Here is an 18,559-nt window from a genome sequence, read left to right as displayed (position 1 = left end):
ATCAATTTCCTGGAACTCAGAGCCATGTTCTACGCTCTCAAAGCGTTCCAGCATCTTCTCTGCCCTCAGGTTCTTCTCCTGTGCACAGACAATCAAGTCGCCATGTACTACATAAACAAACAAGGCGGCACCGGATCTCGCCTCCTTTGCCTCGAGGCCCTACGCATCTGGACCTGGGCCACGGCCCGCAATCTTTTCCTCAAGGCGGTCTATATCCAGGGCGAACAGAACTCCCTGGCCGACAATCTCAGCCGCATACTTCAACCTCACGAGTGGACACTGGATCCTCCAACACTCCACTCCATCTTTGCTCGATGGGGCACTCCGCAGGTGGACCTCTTTGCAGCACCTCACAATCATCAGCTGCCCCAATTCTGTTCCAGACTCTTCTCTCCTCATCGTCTGGCACCAGATGCATTCCTGCTCGATTGGAAGGATCGGTTCCTGTATGCCTTCCCTCCACTTCCTCTGATGTTGCGGACCTTGTTCAAGCTCCGCAGGGACAGGGCCACCATGATTCTCATCGCCCCTCGGTGGCCACGACAACACTGGTTCTCCCTCCTGCTCCAACTCAGCTCCAGGGAACCCATTCCTCTTCCTGTGTTTCCTACTCTACTTACACAGCAGCATCAATCTCTACTGCATCCCAATCTGTCTTCGCTCCACCTGACAGCTTGGTTTCTCTCGGGCTGACCTCTCCAGAGAATCTATCTCAGCCTGTCCGTCTCATTTTGGACGCCTCCAGGAAACCGGCCACCCTCCAATGTTACCATCAGAAGTGGACCAGGTTCTCCTCCTGGTGTCTACGGCATCATCAGGATCCCACCTCTTTGGCGGTGGAATCTGTACTGGACTATTTGCTCTCCCTGTCCAATGCTGGTCTCAAATCTACCTCCATCAGAGTCCACCTCAGTGCCATCACTGCATTTCACGAGCCTATCCTCGGAAAACCTCTCACGGCTCATCCTCTGGTTTCCCGGTTCATGAGAGGTCTCTTCAATGTCAAACCACCTCTGAAGCCTCCTCCTGTCGTCTGGGACCTGAATGTGGTTTTATCAGCTCTCATGAAACCTCCTTTTGAGCCTCTTGCCTCAACTTCGCTCAAATTTCTTACCTGGAAGGTGCTTTTCCTGATTGCCATCACCTCTGCCAGGAGGGTTAGTGAGCTGCATGCACTGGTCGCTGATCCACCTTTCACTGTTTTTCACCATGACAAGGTGGTCCTGCGCACCCATCCTAAATTCCTTCCTAAGGTGGTCTCAGCTTTTCACCTCAACCAGTCCATTGTGTTGCCTGTCTTTTTCCCTAAGCCCCATTCCCATCCTGGGGAACAGGCGCTGCACACGCTGGATTGTAAGCGTGCCCTAGCCTACTATCTTGACCGTACCAGGGCTCACCGCTCCTCTCCTCAGCTCTTTTTGTCATTCGACCCTAACCGTATGGGTCATCCTGTCTCCAAACGAACGCTTTCCAATTGGCTTGCTGCCTGTATTGCGTTCTGCTATGCTCGGGCCGGTCTGTCACTGGAAGGTGCTGTCACGGCACACAGAGTCTGAGCTATGGCTGCTTCTGTGGCTTTCCTCCGCTCCACGCCCATCGAGGAAATCTGCAAGGCGGCCACTTGGTCCTCAGTTCACACGTTCACTACTCACTACTGTCTGGATGCCTTCTCCAGACGGGATGGACACTTCGGCCAATCTGTGTTACAAAATTTATTTTCCTAATGGCCAACCATCCCTCCTCCCTCTTTGTTAGCTTGGAGGTCACCCATGCGTTAAGAATATGCTGCCTGCTTGTCCTGGGATAAAGCACAGTTACTTACCGTAACAGGTGTTATCCAGGGACAGCAGGCAGATATTCTTACGTCCCACCCACCTCCCCGGGTTGGCTTCTTAGCTGGCTTATCCTAACTGGGGACCACGCACTCCTCCGTCGGGCGGGAAGGCACTCGCGCACGTGCGGTGCGGCCAACTAGAACTTTCTAGTTAAAAAGGTCCGTACCGAGGGCTCCGTCGGTGACGTCACCCATGCGTTAAGAATATCTGCCTGCTGTCCCTGGATAACACCTGTTACGGTAAGTAACTGTGCTTTTTGTGAGATGTAGGTCCATGGTTTTGCAGGAGTGTGCATTTGCAGCTAGCATTTTATTATTTAAGATGAGTTGAACCCAAATTATCAGCATGGAAGTTTAGTTTTCATGCTACACAGTAATGTTATAATCAACTTCTATAAGAGGTGGAAAGCATCATTAAGGTAGATATGCCACAAGTAAAATACAGGCTGGGAGTTGAACCCTCAAAGCCCAGAAGATTGGTACAGTGCCTTTACTCACTGAGCTACAGCACCTTTTGCTCCAATGTCTCTGGCTCCCTTGTCATATCATATCTTAGTGAACTGCTAAGGGAAAAGGAGTTTAGCTATAATCTCATAGTAGGCTGAGACAAAAGAGTGGCAGCTCAATGGTTAAAAGCGCTGCTTTCACTGAGCCCCAAACCCATATTCCCAAGTATGGTTGAATACATGTGAGGTGGAGCTCCATTTTTCGAATGTCCAACCCAGACCATGCTCACACGCTAATCTTCATTCTAAGCACTGTACTAATGGATGTATGACTGTAAGTAATCTGTTCCGTTTAGGCGTCATACCCGGAAAAGTGGTGTTTTTTTGCCCTTAACAATCAGTGTCATTTGTGCTGCAATTCCTTAATACATATTTGATATTTGTTTTCTACCAGAAAACCTTCCAAATCTTTAGGCATTCCTTTGCTTAAACTTATTTGAGTTGATCCTTAAAATGATCTCCACGAATTCTCAGCAGCCTGTTCTCTGTTATCATAGACCCCCCCTCCCCCATCCCAACAATCATGAAAAACAGCAAAGTCCACCATATATATAATACTCCTTTGAGAGCTAATAGGTAGCAGTGCAAAAGAGGGATGGTGAGAGTGGGAGTCGAACCGGTGACCTTGAGAGGTTGGATGGATTGGCACATTAACCTGTTAAGACAGAAATGCTTTATTTGAGTTGAGTGTGATATGATAGCTAATGAGCATAGGCAGCTCAGTCAAGTATGATATGAAAGGGTGGTGAGATGGACCTAAGTAGAAGCAGCTGTAGCTCTATGTGTTAGGAGCCTGTGCTCCTAACTCACATCCAGAGGTTGTGAGTTCTACACCCAGCACATCTTTTAATTGTGTCATACTACTTTGAAGATGTAGATTGATGAGGTCACAGTGAGGTCAGTTTTGTGCAGCTGAAGACCTCCATTTTGCAATGAGGGAAGCTGAATGTTAAGGTGTGTATCTGTTTATTCTCTTTTTAAGTGCTGATAATGTGTGCAATAATATGTGTTTGCTGTTTTTTCTTTGCTTTCAAAAGAGAGCCGATTGCAGTGCTGTTTGTTGAGAAAAAAAAGGGGGTTGTAAAAGCCATGTGTAAATTATATTATTGTTTGGGCAGAAATGTGGTTTGTTATCCATGCAATATAATGTGTTCTATTGATATGGTGTCATTATATTTATTAGGACAGAGAAAAGATGAAAATTACCTATTCAAACTCACTATTGGAATTATTGATGAAAAAACACAGCGGACGTCTGCCTCGCGTCTAACTAAGAGCCGCAATTACGAAAGTTGAAACTGCATTGAAATCCAAGTTAGACCAGGGTTTCTTACGCCTACATGATACACGATATTTAGACGTAGTCCGCCGCTCAGGTAGCGCCTATCTAGCGTCTCCATTTGTCACGCCCAGGGCACGCCCACAGAACGCCCACATCCAGATTTGGAGACGCGACTATGCTTTCTACAGACGTCTGTCCGTCGCCTATCTTTTGGGGACGTCTATCTGCCATCTAACTAAGTCTATTTCTCAATTAACACTAATTAAGACCCTTAACTCCGTAATTATTCACTTACTTCGGACGTCTAAAGCACGCCTAAGGTTAGACGCAGTATAGAGAATTTACCCCAAAGTGTTGAAGTACAAGAGCAAGGATCCAGAATAGTTCAATCATTATTCTTGGACAGGCATTCTGGTGAGCAGAAGGGAATGAGTGAAAATCCATCTGCAATAAGTCCTAAAAGGCTTTCTTCAAAGAACAATCTTATCAAGTTTGAAAGTCATACTTTATCTTTGGATTGGACCTTAAAGACCAACATATAGTCATTGGCATTCTAGAATGTTACACATTTTAACAATGGAAAGTATGCAATTATCAGAATGGGACACTGGACAGGGGAAACAATTTTTTACTATTTGGCAACCTTATTTAGATACATTAACACCACACACTCGCAGTCGCATATTATTTAATATGTAATTACAGTTCTAAAATGGGGAAAAAAGGGGAGGTAATTGGGTATATTTGCTTTTAGTGATAATGTTTATTATATACTAACTCTATAAATTTTGGTTTTCTTCTTGTATTTGAAATGATTTTTTTACTATTTTGTTTGTATTTGAAATTTAATAAATATGATTTACATTAAAAAAATAAATCAACAAACAAGGAAAAAACAAGTGCCACATGCAGAAATACAGTTTGGATTATAAATTGTTGCCTCAGGAACTGTCCATGGACCAAACGGAAAGAGGAAAACTGAAACCTAAGAATGAGAGATTATGGTAATAGTTACAGCCCAGGATAATGGATTACAGATAGGATGGTTGACAGCAGCACTGATATGGCTGACATTTGTAGATTCTGTAAGAAAGAGCTGGAAATAGTTATTCATCTTATCTCCCCTCAACCACCTCTTTTTCAAGATGAAAAACTCTCACCTCTTAATTTGACCTGATGAAACTTTGCCAGTGAAATGGCTGGGTAGCCGTTGGGCCACAAGCTAAGTGCTCTTCTAAATGGTTTAATTATAGCATTATATTAATGAATTTGGGTCTTGCCTGCACAACAAAATCAGACCGATAATTAACACGTCACCCCAGTAGTGTCTTGGGTGTTTGAGGTCTATGCTCTGGAACAACCTTACCTCCCCTCTTAGGAATCTGAGCTCCCTCCAACTCTTCCGTAAACATCTGAAAACCTGGTTATTCTCAAAAATGTAACTTCTCCTCCCTCTCTGGTTATTCTAGTCCTCTAAATTTTCTCGTCATTTTGCCTCTTCCCTCCACTGGAGTTCCTTTCTACCCTAACTCTTGTTAACCGTGTCGAGCTTTACGAATGTAGAGATGATGCGGTATACAAACCTAAGGTTTAGATTAGATTAGATTAGATTAGGTCTGATAATAAAAATTAGTCTGCATAAGCTTGTTCATAAGCAATTGTCTGAGTTAAGTTGAACAAACTGTTTTTCCATTGTACAACCATTTAATGCCATTATTTTCTCTTTAGGCTGTTGCTTGTAGGTGGCTGTGAGACTAGTGAAGATGGAGTATCCAAAGCAATGCAGAATGGCATAACAGCTTGGAGGATACTCTCCGGAACACCCTATTATAAACAGGCCACTAGTTATGAAGACAATGTTAGCACAGTAAGTAATATTGGAAACACTTGATTACTATTTGGGTTTTGGCCAGGTACTAGTGACCTTGACTGACCACCGTGAAGACTGGATACTGGGCTAGATGGACTACTGGTTTGACCCAGTAAGGTTATTCTTATTTTTAATGATGCCTCCTAATAAAACTCTAGCATTAATAAATTTCTTAACATTACAAAGGCGTCATTTTCAGGCGTGCTAAAATGTTGCATCTACTTGCAAACTTGAACAGTAGTACTATAAAACAGTTTTAGATAATTGAGTTGATTAAGCCAAATTAAGTCATTGGTATCCTCTTATGATTTAACATTTTTATTCTGAGAAAATGTTGTACAATTCTTGAATCGTTTTCTGATTTCTGTCTCTGCATTTCATTTTCATAACTTGGATTTAGGGCTAGGTTTAGGGCTAAAGCCCCCTTACCTGTCCGATCCTGTTCTGCTCTGTTTTTGAGTCTTGCTAGGTGACCCATTCACTAAAGGCTCCCCGTGCAAATCACCTAATAATAAACACCCCCACAAGCAATCCCACAGATTGCTGAAGATCGATCACGACGCATACGCAGACCATCTTTCATGTGATCCCGCATACGCTGCTCTCCTGCATCAGCAGGGGAAGGGTTGGGGAAGTAATGGCAGGCAAGCAAGGCAAAGGCGGACTCACTGCAGCCTCTAGAAACAGGGGGGGGGGGAACTGCCAGACTACAGAACTGAACACGAAACCTGCCCCGACTTCTTGCTCTCTGCTGCCTTTCTCCGCTGTGTGAGCCCATGCTTTTAAAGCGGGGCTGCACTGCGGGGAAGGGTGGAAGAGAGCAGGAGAGTTGGGGCGGCATTTTTCCCCACAGACTCAGTAGGCTTGCTGGGTGGCAGGCAAGCATGACAAAGGCAGAGAGCAGAGGTTTTTTTTTTAAGCGCGTCTTCTCCCCCAAGGACTGTTGTTTCTGCTGCTGCTGTTGCTTAAAAAAAGGAATACGGTGGTCTGGCTCCTCCATGTAGCACACGCATGGCTGCCCCACACTACACAAAAACAAGTGGAGTTCCCCTTTCCCGAGGGGCTTTACTTAATTTTGTCTCTTCTCCTCTAATTGTGGACTGTATTTGATGACTGTTTTCATTGTTCATTTTTTGTTTCTTAGTTTTTTAACTAAGTAAGATATATAATTTTTGTATTTCCTTTAACATCTTTGTAAAATGGGATGCAATAAAATGATAAAAAAACAAAAAAACAAGTGGAGTTTCTCGTATCCATGGTCGGCTGCAAGCAGGGAGTTTCAGTTTCAGGGCTGTTATTTCAGTGCGGGAGAGAGCAGGAAAGGAGTGAGCGACTGGTCCTCTCCAGTTGCTTGGTTTCGGATCGGCCAGCCCAGTCGGTGTGCCTGAAAAATGGTGGTGAATCGCTGCCTTGCTAGATTTGCATGCCATTTCCCTCATTTGCATGCACGGATCAGATCGGGTGCGGACAGGATCGGCCAAAAGGTTAGTGAATTGGCTCGGGGTCATAAAGGGGTCGCAAACCGATCGATACACGATTGGTTTGCTTAATGAATCTAGGCCTTAGTGCTTAAGTACTGACCCTTATTAGCTGTACAAGCAGGCATTACACTGCTCTTGTAAGCTATGCATTGGATACATCTATCTTTTTCCTAATAGCTTCAGGGAAAAGTGTGAATGGGGTGCAAATTGGTGACAAATGAGAGAAGAAGAATAGAGTCTTATGGCTAGATGCACAAAACATAGTTGTTAAGACCATTTGAGTTGCTGTTGGCTGATTTTTTTTTTTTTTGCCAACTCTGAAACAGCGATTGATGTTCCAAGTTTGCATGCAAATGATTTGCACTGAGGTTCGCCGTAATCCCATCCGATCAGTCACTGTGAGAGCAAATTGCCACATACACTGAGCTGTTTTGGGGAAGCCTAAACAGCAGAGTGGTAGGGGAAGCCCCAAAGCAGCTTCCTGCCCCGCAGCTGTTGGAACTTTTTTCTTTTTTTATGACACAGATGTTATGCTTGTTACATACGCTCAATATCTGCCCCATTAAAAAAAAGCCCCCTACCCCCCTGATGAACAACCCCAGTATCAGAAAAATTGGCAGGAAAAAGAAAAAAACAACTCTTCCTCTTTCTCTATTTCCAAATCTCTACCACTTCAGCAGAAATAAGTCCATGAACCCCCCCCCCCCCTCAGCAATTCTTAATTCAGTTCCTCTCACAGTGTTATGGACCCACCTCCATGCTTTCTTGAGGCTCCATGAGTACCACCAGCTCCTCTAATGTGTCCATTTCCTCAACTCCTGCTGGCCCATTAGTGGTTTTAACTAGAGAATGACATGGTGACTGTTACCTGCAGCTACCTGCCAGAACAGGGGTAAAAATCAGCTGGTTGCCGCAGGTACAGAGCCAAGGCTATTCGCGGCCCAGTGGAGTGGTGAATGGCCTTGTCCCCGCAGTAAAGGATCTGCTGTGAGTTGCCTCCTTTCCCATCCCTCTGGGTCAGCAGCCTCCCTCACGATCGTGGGTGTAGCAGCAGCTCCCCCCCCCCCCCGCAAGTCCAGCAGCCATCCTCCCTCCCTATCACGGGTCAAACAGTCCCCCACCCTCGCTCCCAATGTGTTTGCCGCTGGGGATTACATTCATAAACAGGCCCCTCTCTGCCGAAGCCAACCCAAAGGCTTCTCTCTATTGTCAGAGCTGACGTCGGAGGGAAGCCGCTTGGTTCAGCCAGGGATCCCAATTACCTCAACAGTCCTCCTTCCAGCTGGGCTGCTCCTTCCTGCCTTCAGTGGCACTTGTTTGCAGAGACGCATGCAGTGGCTTTTGCACACTGCATGTGGCTTCCGGTTTAGCCATGTGCAGCGTGCAAGAGCTGCTGCACACGTCTCTGCAAACAAGTGTCATTGAAAACAGGAAGGAGCAACCCAGCTCGTGGGGACGGGGACAATTTTTTTTGCCCCACATTATTTTCTAGTTTGAACAATGGCTGTTTTTCCTCTCCAGTCATTTCCACTTCACTACCATACCATGTTTCCAATGATCTGCTCCACTCCTAAGGTACCTGTTTCCTTTCTGCTGCAGGATTCCCTCCTTAAGACTCCTGAGAAGGGGGATGTGACTTAGCTCCCTAGCGTTCAGAGTATGGCTTTTCCTATGCTTTCTGCTTTCAGGCTGTCTTAGAGACAGGCTTCTTTTTAAATACTTCAATCTTGCCAGGCTTTTTAATCCCTTTCTTACCAGAATACCTATTCTGGTAAGAAAGTTCCTGAAACTCACTTCTAGTCCAAACCCTGTCCTACTCCCCCTTACTCTCAGAGGAGTAGGCAGCTGTCTCAGCGTTTTTTGTATAAACTTAGTCTGCTCTTCTGTCCCGGGGATATGTAGTTCTTCCAAATCCCTCTGGGAAAGATCTAGGACTAGTATTGGGTTTGTCACAATCTGGGAGGAAAACACTGAATGACCATTTATTGAGAAGGAAGAAAATCATTTAAAAACATTACCAGAAAGACCAGTGTTTGCTGGATAGGAGAGTAATAATGAGTGATCTACCACAGTGGTTCCCAACCCTGTCCTGGAGGACCACCAGGCCAATTGGATTTTCAGGCTTGCCCTAATGAATATGCATGAGAGAGATTTGCATATAATGGAAATGACAGGCATGCAAATCTGCTTCTTGCATATTCATTAGGGCTATGCAGAAAACCCGATTGGCCTGGTGGTCCTCCAGAATAGGTTTGGGGACCACTGATCTACCAGATCATAAGCAGCAGATAAGTCAAGGTGATACCAACATGGCTATTCTGCTAAAGTCAATCACAGAGTTTAGGTCACTGAACAATGCTGAAATGACTGTATTAGTGCTATATCTTGGTCAGAAGCCTTAATGATGAGACTGCAGAACATTTTCTCAATCCACATATTGTAGGAATTGTTGAAAAACAACTTTCTCTGCAGGTTTCAAAACAAGACAAAGGTTAGACACAGGGCAGTAGTTTGAAGGCAAAAAAAAAAAAAGATCAAATAAAGGGCCTTTCAGGATAGTTTGAACAATGGCTTTCTTCCAGCAAAACGGAAATTCTCCTGTCTAGAGATTATGCTGAATCAGAATCAAAACTAATAGTAAGAGTCCACAGCTATTTCTTTTTTCATTTGCGTCTGTGCTTGCCTGACTGCTTTATTAGCTGCTCTTAGTTTTTCCAGATAAAGTCTTCTTTCTGTGTTGCCTTATAATTTAAGAAGGCTAACCTCTTTTCCCTTATTTTTTTCAGCTGCTATTTTTGAAAATCAAAGCGGCCTCCTTTTTCTCTTTTGTTTATTTTCTTAACAAAAGGGTTTGTTGCACCTAAAATAGCTCCTTTCATTTTTTTCTACAGTTTTTTTTACTTCTCCAAACTATTCCTAGCTAGCAGTGTCCAGCTAGCAGTGTGTATTATGTGGTGGGTGCCCTTTTCTAATCTCATTCGAGTTTTTACTGCTTATGCAGTGTCTGTGTGCCAGCCTCTGACCTCATTGGATCTGTCCTTGTGCTTCCAAGGACACTTTATGCAGACTTCCTTTCAAGAGCCATCTTCTTTTGGGGACAGGTCTGGATGACATCATGATTGGTATTGCTGAATGCCACCCTAAGTCTCTCCCTGTGAACAAGTGTTGACAGATTTGGGAGGGGTGGTAGTAATTTTTGTCCTTCCCGCCATTTTTGTCAGAGATCCTCAGGGTCTTCATCCCTGAGATATTCTCAGGGATACAGTCCCCGTGACAACACTTCGAATTCCAGCCATCCTCTGACATCCGGATCCGGGCAGCTGCTCCTAAACAAGTCTCCAGAGGGCCACCTTGCTCAGTTTTACCAGGGGTTGACTCATATGTCCTCAGATAAATGGGTACTGGACATCATTCGGGAAGGACACAAGATAGATTTCTTTTACCTGCCTCTGGATTTTTTTTCTGGATTCGCCGGCAGATCAGCCGGAAAAGGAGTCAAAGGTCCACACTACTTTGCAGCATCTCTTGGACATCCGAGCAGTAGAAACCTGTTCCAGAACACGAATTGGACTTCTGCAGATACTCTTTATACTTCATCATGCCAAAGTATGGCTCAGAAGACTGGAGGCCCATTCTGGATATCTGATTTGCCTGGCGCTATTCGCTTCCAGCCAACTCTGGAAAGAAAAGCGGTGCAAGTGTTCTCGGACAATGCCATGGCGATGGCTTATATAATCTGTTAAGTGCTCCCTTAGGTCAGGAGACTCCCTTAGGCCAGGAAACATGCTGTTTTGCTGGACAGAGTTTTGTCTTCTGTCTTTTGGTGGCACACTTGATAGGAGTCATCAAACTTCCTCAGTTCACCAGTCCTGGACCGAAAGAATGTTCCCTCTCTTGGACAGTGTTTCTGTGTGACCATATAGCGCTGGAGTCGGCCCCAAATGGACTTGATGGTGTCAGTAGAGTGTCAGGTGCTTCTTCATCAACAAACAGAGTGCGGATACTTAGGGCTGGATGCCCTGGCCAGCTCACAAGCTCCTTTATATATCCCATTCATGGCCTACGGTTGGTCGGGTCATCCTCCAGATAGCGATGCATCCTATCTTCGTGATTCCAGTTGCTCTGGACTGGCTTTGTTGTTTGTGGTTTGGGGATCACATCAGTCTTCAGTGAGACTGGAAGCTCAATCTCCCTCTCCCTAGCAACCTTCTCAGTCAGGGTCCGATGCCCACAGCATTTTGGTCTTCTGGCATGGCTCTTGAGCGCTCAGCCTTGATGAGGCGTGGTTGTTCAGAGGAAGTTCTCTTCGACACTCTTTAAGAAATCATAAACTATGGCTTCTTATGCCTCATACTGGAAGGCTTCCCAACAGTAGTGTGCAAAGGACCAGGTGGTGCCTGAGCGGACTCCCATTTCAGTGGTCCTGGCTTTTCTTCAGGTAGACTTCAATAAGGATTTAGCATTAGCCTTCTTTAAAGTTCCGGTGCAGACTTTTCATGCTTCAGGGCACGCAGGGGTTCTAGTTCGCTTCCTGCTCATCCTGATGTGATCGGATTTCTGAGAGGGGCACTTCATTTGCGGCCTCCCTTGAATCATCCTGTCCCTTTGTGGAATCTTACCTTCATTCTGCACAATAAGTGGCCAGAGACACAACTACCACTCTATGCAGGTTATAGTCATTCATGCTTAAACACTGGTTTAAGTACAATAAGAGACACCCCATGAAGTTACTTAGTGACATGTTTAAAACAAATGGAAACATTGAAACATGATGGCAGATAAAGGCCGAATGACCCATCCAGTTTGCCTATCTGCAACATCCTCTATCTTTTCCTCTCCCTAAGAGATCCCACGTGCTTATCACACGCTTTCTTGAATTCAGACAGTCTGTCTCTAACTCTACCGGGAGACTGTGCTAGACATCTTCTACCCTTTCTGTAAAAAAGTATTTCCTTAGATTACTTTTGAGCCTATCATCTCTTAACTTCATCCTATGCCCTCTCATTTGGAGTTTTCCTTCATTTGAAAAAAATTGACCTCCTTCCTGTACCTTAATGCCACAAAAATATTTAAACATCTCTATCATATCCTCTCTCTCCTGCCTTTCTTCCAGAGTATACATATTAAGGTTTCTAAGTCTGTCCCATATACTTTATGACAAGGACCACTAACTAATTTTGTGTGGCCCTCTGGATCAACGCCATCCTATTTATATCTTTTTAAAGGTGTAGTCTCTAGAATTGTATACAGTATTCCAAATGGAGCTTCACCAGAGACTTATTAAACAGCATTATTACCTCTTTTGGGCAGCCGGCAGCAGCAATGAGGTGAACCTGCTGCCGTCAGTCTGCTCTGGAAGTCTCCTCTCTGCAGCGACTTACCTTATTGTTGCTGCCAGCTGCCCGAAGATTAAATTACAGTGGCTGGGCCCAGGGAGAAGGTAGGTGGGGGAGTCAGGGGATCTGACTAAACCCAGACAGATTACCCCATTAAAAACAAACAAAAAAACCCATCCAGGCACCCACAGTTTTCTAAAAATAGGACATATCCCGGTTTTCCCAGACGTCTGGTAACCCTAGTCATAGTTAATATTGTGGACTGTGAAGAACTAGCAAAATAGTGGACCACTTGACAAAAAGTAGGGCAGGTGTACTCAGACTTTTTCTTATGCAAATATGCTTGTATCTTCCATAGCAATATTGTACAGGTGAGAGTTCATAATTGCTGGACTTGGAAATCATATTAATAATAATAACTTTATTTTTATATACTGCAATACCACAAATAGTTCAGAGCAGTTTACAGAGGAAGAGACTGTATACAGACAGCGATAATACAAAAAATCTTTAAAAATTACATTAGCATGTTAAGATTAGTCGAGTTTATCTGGGAGTGTTTTAGGAATGCATCAAGGCAGAAGTGGAGTCAGAGAAATTTGTCAAAGAGATACGTTTTGATTGACTTCCTGAAAGTTTGATAAGAAAGTGTCTTTGAAATAAAGTTGGTTAAACGTTTGTTCCATTTGCCTGATAGATTACTACAATATAAGTTACACATGCATCTCTGTATTATAGACATGAGTTTTTACAACAGCTCTATGGCTGTCTAAGTGCTCATGTCTAAAAAGACATAAATACAGTACTAGTATAACTGGGTATATAAGCATTTTATAAAGGGAAGTGGGTGTTTACTTTCCTTTTATCGAATAGACTCCAATTAGATGATCCCTAATGTTAAATTTAATGGCCTTGTATGTGTATAATAATCTTTTGCAGAAAATATGGACCTCTATACTTATTGCATAAAACAGAGGGAAACAAAACCACAACCTCAAATACACAAAGTAAAGAGTGGAATTGTCCTAATTAGTGAACACAGGCTATTGCAAAAAATGTCCTTTTATTCATCCAACGGTTCAATTGACTTTATTCATCCAATAACTCAATTACTCGATATGTACATGTTTCGGCCAAACAGGTCTGATTCAGGAGTCTTGAGAGTCTTCTCAGTAATATCAAATGATGTTGTGAGTAATATCAAAATATTCAAGTGAGTGCTACAGTACGCCTTTCTTCCTCAGTAGCACTCACTTGAGTATTTTGATATTACTGAGAAGACTCCTGAATCAGGCCTGTTTGGCCGAAACATGTACATGTCGAGTCATTGAGTTATTGGATGAATAAAGTCAATTGAACCATTGGATGAATAAAAGGACATTTTTACAATAGCCTGTGTTCACTAGTCTTATTAGGATAATTCCACTCTTTACTTCCTCTACACTTATTTACATGAGCTAATAGTCTGTTCATGGTTTCTTATTGAGGCTTGTATTGTACCAGTGGAAATCCTTGTAATATGTTATGTATGTGATCTTTTTTTTCCACCTTGCTTGCTTTTTTTTTATACTTTGGATTTTATTTGGTCATCCTTGCCAAAATGTGAATAAATCAAGCATTGTAGTATAATAATTTTTGTTGATATCCAAGCAGTTCCGTGTGTTTGTGTTTTATAGATCTTGAAGAGAAGAGGCTTATTGAGGATTATGAACTGGAGATTTTCCAGCAGACAGGGAAGAGATCAGGTATTAAGTTTACATCTGTTATTTTTGTTAATGCTGTAGCTCAGTTACACTTGTTCTTTCATATGTAAGATACAACAATTTTTGAGAAAATGGAGGGGCCCAAGCAGAGTACTGCATGTCTCCCCTCTTTCCCCTCTGTTTTTAATGTGTATATGTCTTCTCTGGGTACAAAATTAGCTTCTCTGTGATTAAAAATATTCAGTTATGCAGATATTACCATCATCTTGCCATTTTCTCTTACATCAGAAATGAAGTAGACAAGATATTTAAGGTCATTGAAACATGGATGTTAGAATTTAAACTAAAATTAAACCCAGAGAAGACAAAATTCTTTGTTGCATATTCAGGTCAGAATTTTACTGAAACATCTTTACTATTAAATAACACTACGTATTTAATACAACCTACTATTAAGATCTTAAGTGTTATTATAGATCAACATTTAACTATGCACTATCAGGTATATAAGTTTTCTATACTTTGTGGAAATTACGCAGTATGAGATCTTACTTCAACATTGCATTGTTTAAATTACTGGTACAATCTTTGGTGTTGAGCCAACTGGACTATTGTAACATAATATATTTAGCAGGCCCACAAAATAATTTATCTAGGCTGCGTATGGTCCAGAATGCTGCAATCCGCTTGATTTATGGTTTGAAAAAGTTTGACCATGTGAGCCCCTATTATCGAGAACTGCATTGGCTTCTTGTGGAGGCTCGAGTTAAATTTAAATTTGTCTGTCTCTGTTATAAAGTTCTCTTTGGCATGGCACCTACCTACTTATCCAAATTATTTTCCTTTGTTCAATCTAAGTGTCCACATAGTTCACACAGTCTCTTTAACTTTCCATCTATCAAAGGCTGTCGTTATAAAAAATACCATCAATGTTTGTTTTCTTATCAGGGTGCTCTCTGTGATAAGGAATTGAAATCTTTGTTACTGAGCTCTGTGTCTTATCGTCATTTTCAAAAGCAATTGAAGACATTTGTTTATTAACTAATCAGATCTTTCTAGCCTGTACTTTCTTTTTAAATTTGTTAACCGCATTGAACTTACCGGTTTTGCGGTATAGAAATAATTTATTATGTTATGTTACCAAATAAAATCATTTCTATGAGTGCCGGAGCATTTACCTCGCCAGCCAGCGCTAAAAACCTCTAGCACTATTTAGTGTAAAGCCCAGCATAAAGTTCACAAATATGAGGGTTTTCAAGTTCAACAATAACAGGAAAATATATCAATATTAACCCCCCTTTTTTTTTCAAAGCCACAGTAGTGGCTGCTGTGTGGCAATCGTTTCGACGCACATTAAATCTCTGTGGGTGTCAGAGCGATTACCGCATCAGCAGTCACCACCGCGGCTTTGTAGAAGGAGCCCTAAATGAGAAAAAAACCTGCTGAATGTGAGCTTTATAGAGAGGAAACTAAATACAAGATCTTTACTATAGGTAAGAGAGACTAGACTCTATTGTCCCCCTCCATAATCCTGCCAAAGTAGCTATAAATGCCATTCGTTGTGTTGAACAATAAGGCAAAACTAGTCAATCGGTTCAGAGAGTGGTAACTCAATGACTGAACTCCTCCGTAAGCACAACGCAAAATATTGCATATAAGTAAATAAGGAATAATAAATGTGAATGTGTTAGGGTTCCCTCAGTGTGAAGGAACAGCGAGGGGAGTAATACTCCAGCGCTTCACATTATCAGACAGAGGCAACCGTGCCCCCGCCTACACACCACCATCGGGCACACCTGTGTGTGCTTTAAATATAAATAAATAAAACTGTGTATCAACTTTAAGATAACAGTGAATACAGGAGAAATCAATCGGTGAGACCACTCTAAGAACCCCCCCAGCCAACTCCCAAAGGCAAAAATCAAAAGGCAGCGGACTTAGCTTGAAGGTCTTTTCAGAACAACCAGGAAGCCCAGGGGCAAACAATAACACCCCCTAGGAAGTCAGGTCCAACCAAGCCTGGTTTCGGGACACAACATCCCTTCCTCAGAAACCCGTAGATGAAGGAATCACTGACGCTAGTCCGAGCTGGCTGGAGAGAGAGCGGAGCTTACGGAGGAGTTCAGTCATTGAGTTACCACTCTCTGAACCGATTGACTAGTTTTGCCTTATTGTTGGATACTTTGTAAGGTTTTTGGCATTTGTTTTGGAGGGTTTTTTTTCTCCTTGATTAGTTGTGTTGAATCAAAAAATACCTATTTTACTACACATTTACATGGGAACTTCAAAAAAAATGCAAAGCTCCTAGTTGCAGGTCATAGTAGCCAGAATTGTTCCTCTGGATTTCTCTAGATACATCACGAAACATGCTTATCTTATAATTAAGAATGGTCTTATCTCTGTTTCTTAGAAATGTGAATATCCAGTCTTTTTCTGAAAATTATGCAAAATCTATTAATAAAGTTGCAGACTGAGCTAAATCAGGGTCTGAAGTCTCTTGTAGATCTGAAACATCTAAAGATTCCTTAGGTTCCATGGCTTGGCTTGACTTGATTCTAATTGAGATTTTGCATTAGATTTTATTTGAGAAGGAAGGTCATAAACCTTTGTAATAGGGGAAATATGAGCAGATGAAACATCCAAAATTTATGCTGTATTTAATGATGATTGCTTTAATAATTCAGTTCAAAATCAGAGTACAGTACACTTTTTACTTTTGAAACAAAGGGTATTGACCTGCCTTCAATATGAAGAGCTGTAGGTTCAGATTTGGGGAAGGGGTAAAACGCGGACCTCACGGACCTCACGGATCTTAAACCGCACATCCTTAAAAATCTGAGGTCTGTGCCACTTGTAGTTTCTGGCTCTGACAAACCTCTGACAATTTAGCTCTGACGGATCCGTCTCAGCACAGGGGGGGGGGGGGAAATATTAGGATCCGTCAGCACTAAAATGTCATAGAGGTCTGTCAGAGGCAGAAACTACAAGTGGCACGGACCTCAGATTTTTAAGGACATGCGGTTTTAGATCCGCGAGGTCCGTCAGGTCCATGTTTTACCCCTTCCCTCAGATTTGCAATAAGAGAAAGTATCATGATATCAGTTTTACCAATGTTAAAACTAATTTGTTATGCATCGTCTAGTACCTCACTGATTTAAAATACAGAGTGACATAATCAAATACCTGAGAAGTTGTCTCACTTACCAGGACAAAGAATTGCAAATCATTGACCTGTAGGGTGGAAAGAAGTTTATAGACATGTGGTATTTAATCTAATATGGGCCTTGAAGCCTTGAAAGCTTGCCTTACATAAGGTACAGATTTTTGATTCAATACACAAAGATTGAAGGTTGCCCATACATTTTATGGATCAATATTTTTACTGGAATAATTGACATTCATACAAAAGCCATGAGCATGTGAAATATTAGTTTTAATACCACAAAATATATATAGTAAGAGGTTAGCATTGTCAGTATTGTTAGTATAACAGTTAAGAGAAAAAAGTATTTATAGAACAAATTCAGCTAATTCTTTCAATAAATAATTATCAAGACAGTTGTAACTTTTTTATTATTCTTATGTGTAAATGTTCTTTATTCCATGTGTATAAATGTCATTATTCTATAATGTTGTTTTTGTTTTGAACGACTTCAAATCAAACTTCTGTTTGACAAAGATGGAATGGAAGTACAGCAAAATCAAAATTAATCAAATTATATAGTTCAGGATAGATAGCAGACCGTAAGTGAGGCTTCTTATTTGAAAATTGTTCTCTGTTAATAGTGTCATTGTTTCTGTCTTTTTTTTTTTCTTGTTTTAAATGCTGTGTTATAAAGGATGGTATTTTTAAACTGAGCTTGTCTCCTGATGGAACTCTTCTGGCAGCCATTCATTTCTCAGGAAAACTGACAGTCTGGGGACTTCCTTCTCTGAAACAGCAAGGAGAATGGCATCAAAATTATCAGGTATATGGCATTAACATGATTAAGAATTGATATATCACTAGAAAACACAAGTGTTCTGATTTAGCAAATTTAATATATCTCTCCATTCCTCTAAATATTGATGAAGGCAAAGGTTAGGTTTTGAAATGGATTTCATTGCTATTGGTTGCTTATTGTTGCATGTCTGTTGTATTAACTGTAATTGTGGAATGAGAACCATTTTTGTTTATTTTTAGATGTAGATTAGGAGAAGGTAGTATTAGTGTGTTTAAAATTCTGTGCACTGAACTTAGTCATTGTTATAAAGCATATCACTGGGTTAGACCTTTGCTATGCTGGCTCTGAGAGAGAAGGGAGTAGAGGGGAAAATGTTAGGTCATGTTGTGAGGTAAAAGGAAAGAGGACTAGATGCTGGACTGTGAGGGGGAATATGTTGAACACAGGGAAGTAGGAATAGGGAGAAAGGGGAGAACTGGATTGAGGAGTGGTAAACTAACACTGAGAGAAGGGTGGGAGAATGGGACATCATATAGATGGTTCAGATAATGATGGAGAAGGAACTGAAGTAGGATGTGAACACGGGAAAAGAGAGATGACTGG

The 18,559-nt window shown here is 42.0% G+C and overlaps 1 protein-coding gene across 1 annotated transcript in view; it reads left to right on the top strand.

Annotated features, from left to right (window-relative positions):
- Positions 1–18,559, top strand: part of NBAS (NBAS subunit of NRZ tethering complex) — an 852,905-nt gene that overhangs the window by 123,978 nt on the left and 710,368 nt on the right. The window contains exons 10-12 of the mRNA XM_033937554.1: positions 5,351–5,489; positions 13,986–14,054; positions 17,852–17,980. Of these exons, the coding sequence (XP_033793445.1) occupies positions 5,351–5,489; positions 13,986–14,054; positions 17,852–17,980 (337 nt within the window). The remainder of the gene's footprint in view (positions 1–5,350; positions 5,490–13,985; positions 14,055–17,851; positions 17,981–18,559) is intronic.

The sequence above is a fragment of the Geotrypetes seraphini genome, chromosome 3 (assembly GCF_902459505.1).
Source record: "Geotrypetes seraphini chromosome 3, aGeoSer1.1, whole genome shotgun sequence".
Classification (NCBI taxonomy): Eukaryota; Metazoa; Chordata; class Amphibia; order Gymnophiona; family Dermophiidae; genus Geotrypetes; species Geotrypetes seraphini.
The sequence above is the reverse complement of the archived record's forward strand: the minus strand, read 5'-3'. Positions and strand labels throughout refer to the sequence as shown.